The sequence below is a fragment of the Equus caballus genome, chromosome 7 (assembly GCF_041296265.1).
Source record: "Equus caballus isolate H_3958 breed thoroughbred chromosome 7, TB-T2T, whole genome shotgun sequence".
Classification (NCBI taxonomy): domain Eukaryota; kingdom Metazoa; phylum Chordata; class Mammalia; order Perissodactyla; family Equidae; genus Equus; species Equus caballus.
This window is the reverse complement of record NC_091690.1, coordinates 80981091-80987090: the sequence shown is the minus strand read 5'-3', so window position 1 is coordinate 80987090 and position 6000 is coordinate 80981091. Positions and strand designations below refer to the sequence as shown.

General features: G+C 49.6%; 1 protein-coding gene across 3 annotated transcripts in view; it reads left to right on the top strand.

The window, feature by feature from the left end:
• The first annotated feature begins 2736 nt into the window (after positions 1-2736).
• The window catches only part of DENND5A (DENN domain containing 5A), an 86256-nt gene continuing 82992 nt past the window's right edge, over positions 2737-6000 (top strand). For 2 of the 3 annotated variants that reach the window (XM_070274746.1, XM_023646026.2), the window contains exon 1: positions 3049-3312. In XM_070274746.1, the coding sequence (XP_070130847.1) occupies positions 3195-3312 (118 nt within the window). In that variant the 5' untranslated portion in view covers positions 3049-3194. Of the gene's footprint in view, positions 3313-6000 lie in introns of all 3 variants that reach the window. The other variant, XM_023646025.2, reaches the window with a different exon arrangement.

Sequence of the window (6000 nt, the reverse complement as noted above, 5' to 3'; positions counted from 1 at the left end):
ACAGACGAATGGATAAAGAAGATGTGGTACATATATACAATGGAATACTACTCAGCTGCAAAACAGAACAAAATCATTCCATTTGCAATAACATGGATGGACCTTGAGATAATTATGTTAAGTGAAATAAGCCGGCAAGAGAAAGATAATCTGTGTATGACTCCACTCATATGAGGAATTTAAAACTATGGACCAAGAACAGTTTAATGGATACCAGGGGAAAGGTGGGGTGGGGGGTGGGCACAAAGGGTGAAGTGGTGCACCTACAACATGACTGACAAACATTAATGTACAATTGAAATTTCACAAGATTGTAACCTATCAATAACTCAATAAAAAAAAAGAGTATAGTATGTTCCAGATGTTTAAAATTCCTTTTTAATTAATTTTTTAAAATTAATTTATGAATCTTCAAAGCAAGCTTGTGAAGGGTAAGAATGAGTATTCTCATTCCAGAGAGGTTAACTGACGTGCCTCAGCTCACACAGCTAGCGAAAGTGGGAGCGGGGATTTCAACTAAATCTTCATAGCCTCCAGCTCTGTTTTTAATCTGACTCTCCAAGAAGCAATCACTCTGCCAACCACATTTCCTACTGGGAAGGAGATCACTTTACAGCTGAGTATTGTGGGCTCCAAGCAGTTACATTTCCCAGGGCAAATTAAAACAGTCATGCTTTTGTTTCTGAATTGCGTTTTATGAGTTGAGTTCGTGTGAAAGGTCTCCCAGCACCTGATCACCCCGGACACTTTGATTAGAAAGTTTCTGGACTTTCAGAGTGAGGACACATAAGCCTTTTTCAAGTCTCTTTTTCCACATGACCCCCAGAGTGATCATTCTAAGATGTGGGCCAGATTTTGTCACTCCTCAGCTCAAATTCCTTTGATTTACCACCCCTCCAACACACACACACTTTACAGGATAAATTCTTTAGCCTGGCACTTGAAGCCTTTCCTGCTCTGTCCCTCTCCTCTTTCCCTGGTTTCACCCCCTTTTTTTAAAAGATTTTATTTTTTCCTTTTTCTCCCCAAAGTCCCCCACCCCCCGGGACATAGTTGTGTATTCTTCGTTGTGGGTTCTTCTAGTTGTGGCATGTGGGACGCCGCCTCAGAGTGGTCTGATGAGCAGTGCCATGTCCACGCCCAGGATTTGAACTAACGAAACACTGGGCCGCCTGCAGCGGAGCGCGCGAACTTAACCACTCGGCCACGGGGCCAGCCCTGGTTTCACTCCCTTTTAATCCTCCATCTCCCATCAAAACGAATTACTTGCTGTTGCCTGAATGCACCATTTTAATGTCACTCTCTGCCGTTGTGCATGCTGTCTGAAACATCTTCTTTCCCTCCCCTTTTTACCTGAGAAATTCCTTTTGATCCTTTGGAACTCACGTCAGAGTACACCTCCTTCTGGAAGCCTTCCCTGACCATCCCCCAACCTGCAGAGATGCCCCCCTTCTGTGCTTTGTCACTGCTTAGCTCTCTGAGCCCCCTCTACTGTCTCTGTGTCGCCAGCACACAAGGTAGGGTGGGACATCATCCTGAATGGGCTTTGAGAAGCTACCTTCTTCTTCTCACTTTTCTCCACCAGTTCCGGCAGGTTAGATACAAGCAGGAGCAGGTGCTATGGTTCCCGGTGACGTTGGCTGTGACCTCCAGGCCACCCTCCCCTAGGGAACCAACACTTGAGAGAAGTACTCCGGAGAGAACCCGGGAGAGAGCCCACAGTCAGCCCTTGGGGAAGCCAGCTGCCTTACAGGGCCCTTAGTAGCAGCCTGCCAGAGCAAACCTTGAGCACACCTCTGGCTGTAATAATAATAATAATTTCTAATATTTATTGAGTGCCTTCTATGTTCCAGGCACTATTCTGACCACTTTACCTGTATGTGTATTTATCTTATGTAATCTTCACAAAAACCATGACTGCTGGCACCTAGGGATTGCCCAAGGTCACACAGGGAAATGATAAAGTCAGGATTCAAATCTGAGCATTCTGTTTCTAGAACCCATGCTAGTAATCCTATTACTAGCCTTCTATTGCCTTCTTGGCTTCTGATCTCCGTTTTCCTGCCTAGCTTCTGTGGGAAACCAAATCCGAGGGTCCCAACACAAGTACTAGGAGGCAAGTTTCCCTCCTTCTCATCCCCCTCTTCTCTCAGGAGGACGGGCTCGCGGATGGATCTGAGAATTCCCAGACGCAGAAGAGGGGCTCCCAAGTGGCAAAGGCCTTTGGACCTTTCAAGAGAGAAAAGGGGACAGCCTGGTGCATGGGAAAAAGGCTTGGCTGGGGTCGGGGTGAGGGGGCGGGCAGCTGACCACAAGCGCAGGATTCTAGCCCAGGCTTTGTCTCTTAGACTTTATATAACCTTGGGGGAAGTCCTTGCTTCTTTATGAGCCTTAGTTTCCCCATTCGTAAAACAAGGGCAAATACAAGACGGGCTGATCCACCTCTGCCAAAAGAGGGGGCATCCTCAGCTTTATTGGGTAAAGGGCCGGTCACTGACTCCGGGAAGCAGAGGCAGGCAGAAGGCGCTATCCCGGGCTTAGGCCGACAGCCTGGAGATAGGATGAGTGGGCTCCGGAGCTCAGTCCTGCTACCCTATCCCGTGCCAGGGCAGGGATACGGAGATCCTCTCCGGACTTCTCGGGGGAGGCGGAGATGGAGGGCGGAGTATGGGCCAGGGTCGCAGCTCTGGGGGATGCGCCCACTCACCCCGCACCTCCCCAGCCCTCCCTAAAGGAGTCGCAGACCCGAGCGGGTGGCGGTTGCGGGCGACCAGGCAGCCCCGGGCGCTCTGCGGAGCCCGCCTGAGAAGCCGCGACCAGCCGGCCCGAAGAGCATCACGTCATCCTTTCCGCGAGGCGCCCGCCCCCTCCCAGAAGGCGCCTGCGCAGGCGCGGCGGGAGGGGGCCGCGGGGGGCTCTCCCCGGCGCTCTCCGCCCTTCTCCGGACTCTCCGGCCGTGGCGCTCTCGGTTGGCGGCGGCGGCGCGGAGGGGAAGGCTTGCAGGATGCGGCGCGGGGCGGCCCGGTGCCCCCCTGCCCCGACACGGCAGCCGCGGGGCCCGGGCCAGGGCCGGGGGCGGCGGCCCCAGCCGCGGTAGCGGCAGCGGCGGCGGGAGGGGCGGCCTGAGGTCGGGCGGGCGCCCGGTGCGCGGGCTCTGCGCTCCGCCCGGCCCGGCCCGGCTCGGCCCCGGCGCCATGAGCGGCGGCGGCGGCGGCGGCGGCGGCGGGGGCTCGGTGCCCAGTCGCTTCGCCGACTACTTTGTCATCTGCGGGCTGGACACTGAGACCGGGCTGGAGCCGGACGAACTGTCGGGTGAGTGCGCGCCGAGCCCGGGGCCGCCTCCCCGCGCCCGCCGCGGCCGGGGACCCCCGAGGAAGCCGCCCCCCTCCCCGCTTTGTCCCGGCCGCCGGGCGCGGGGCACAGGGACGTCGGGCTGGAGCAGGGGAAGCGGGATGAGGGGCGCCGCGCCGTGAGGGGCCCCTCGGCGCTGTGGTCACGTCCTCTGGGACGAAGAAGAGGGAAGGGCTGTGTGTCCTCGGTCCGGTGAAGGTTGAGTGACTTAGTATAAAATAAAGGGAAGTCTGTCCTCGAAGACCCGTTAGGGAGGGAAGAAGGCATCCCCATGTCCTAGTGAGAGTAAGTTCCACCCATATTTTAAAAAAAAAACCAACAGAGCACAACAGAAACTTGGTGAGTTTATCTGGCCCCTTCCCAAGAAGCCTGTGATAACAGCACTTCCTCAAAACCGTTCTGACCCAGCCCTGGGCTGGGCCCCCTGGGTTGATGGGACATGAAGTAATAAAGTGAACTTGGGCCACTCCAAGCACGGTGAGAACTCCCTTCGTTTCTAGAGAGGGCTTGCTTCCCGGGGCCATGCCTTTTTTATCAAAGTAATTTATATCCTTTATGAGGCTAGCGTCATTTGTGAATAAAAGGCCAGGAACCTGGTTGGAGAGCCTTGGTTACATAGTGATGCTCTCAAGTCATCTTTCAAAGGGGACATGGTGGGGAAGTGACGACGGGGCTCAGATCAGATTTGGCGCTAATTGCAGAAGGGTGTCGGAATTGTAAAATCCCCGTGAATTCCCCTGCACCGTCCTTGGAGCCTTTGAATTGCAACAGTTTTGAAAAACTTTTTGTCTGGAGTGCCCAGGTTGCACTGGGCATCCTGATTTGATGAGGGATACTCCTTTCTAGTGTGTCATGATGTGGTCACTGTGAAGTTTCCTGAAAATGATGATCCTGTTGACTAATTTTGCTTTGTTTCGGAGGTGACAGGACAGGTTTTTGTGTGTGTGTGTGTGTCACTAGAAAAATTCCAGTGTTTCTTGTGGAAAAAAATTAGGCGCATACTTAAATGAAAAAAATGGACTATCTTTTTAAAAAGTGAAAAATTGCTGACCTTTAGCAAGGTCAGAACAATATACTATTTCCTCAAATTAATAGCAGGTGGAGAAAAAATCATGAAGCAGTAATATAATTTAGTACTAGACCTTTTTTGGGGGTGGCCTCATGGTTTCAAGTTCACTTTTTTGGGTCTTCAAATTCTTGTAATACAGATGGTAATTTTTCATCTGTGCTTCATGCTTATTAAATTGGTGACTTTGTGATGTAGTTGTTGGAATTCGGTTCACGGTATTAGAGCTGGAAGGGACATCAGAGAGGAAAATGAGGCCCAGGAAGGACAGTAGGGCCTCCGTCCTGCCGGATAATTGCTTGACTTTGGTCCACCGCTCCTCTCATGACTCTACACTGCGTCTCATTGCCTGACTGGGTCATTAGAAAACACTAACATGTTGAGAAAGACAGAAAATAACACAGTTCTCATCAGTAAAAAGCTTTGAGATGGTGGAATAAAACACTGTTATTTTTATGCCTTTCTTCTGAGTGTCTATTAAATTAAATAGACGTTTGTTTTTTGAAAATAAAGAGAACAGTTTGCAAATTATAACGCATAGGAATGAAGCTGGCGAGTGATTTGTGAGGGAGAGCCCTGCGTTTTGGGGTTAAACATTCCTGCTCTGCTATTGACTATCTCTATGACTGGGGGCAAGTTAGATAACTCGGCTGGGGTTCTCATCTATAAAAAAAAGAATGTAAATAAAAAGTACCTCATCAAGCAGACCCTCAAAAATGTTAATTCTCTTTTAGTGACTATCTGTTAATTATCTGGCTTTTCAGCAATCTAAAATTATCTCCCTGTGAAAGCTTATTGAGAGAATAAAGAAAGGGGGATGAGTTGTATAAAATGTGTAAAGAAGAGTATTTTTCTGTCTTTTTCAATGTGGTTGCAGTAGTGGAATGCCAAGAGCATTTATTCAATAGGCGGCCTTTGTAAGAATAGGCACTGATTGAAGGATTTCTTTTTTTCTTTCATTTCATTTCTGGTGGGTTGATAGGGGAATCTGGACTACCCAGAGGGAATCTCTGGATAAAACAGAAAATACGAATAGCTCTATGCAGGTCGGTGTTGAGACTCTCCAGGGTGCATTTTCTCTCTTCAGCCTGCCTTAGAGCTCCCAAACTGATGATGTCATAGTAAGTGAAACTGCAGGAAATTGTGAATTGCACCCAGGTTCTCTAGGGAGGTACTGGGGAGTCTGTGTTCTCTCCGAGCAAATTAAGTTATGTACCATAAGTAACTTCTATACTCTTCAAAAGTGAATCCAGAGAAAGCAAATCAAAGATGCTCGGTGTTCTTTCTGGTTTTGTTGGAGAAAGATTACGATTCATTCTTTTCTCTTTGCAACAATAAGCAGAGAGCATGCTGAATATAGAGCATGTTGAATATAGACTCAGATCATTGGCTTTTATAGGAGTCTCTCGCTGTCACCTCTTCCGCTTTCTTGCAGACTTAAGCTTTAAGCAAGTCGTGTAGTAATTTGTTGTGCAAGGAATTGAGGAAGATGCGAAAATTAATTTTGTTGTGTCTTCTGGTTAGTTGAGGAAGTACTTTGGGTTGGAAAGAGAGGAAGATAACCTATGGGTGAAGCACAAGGT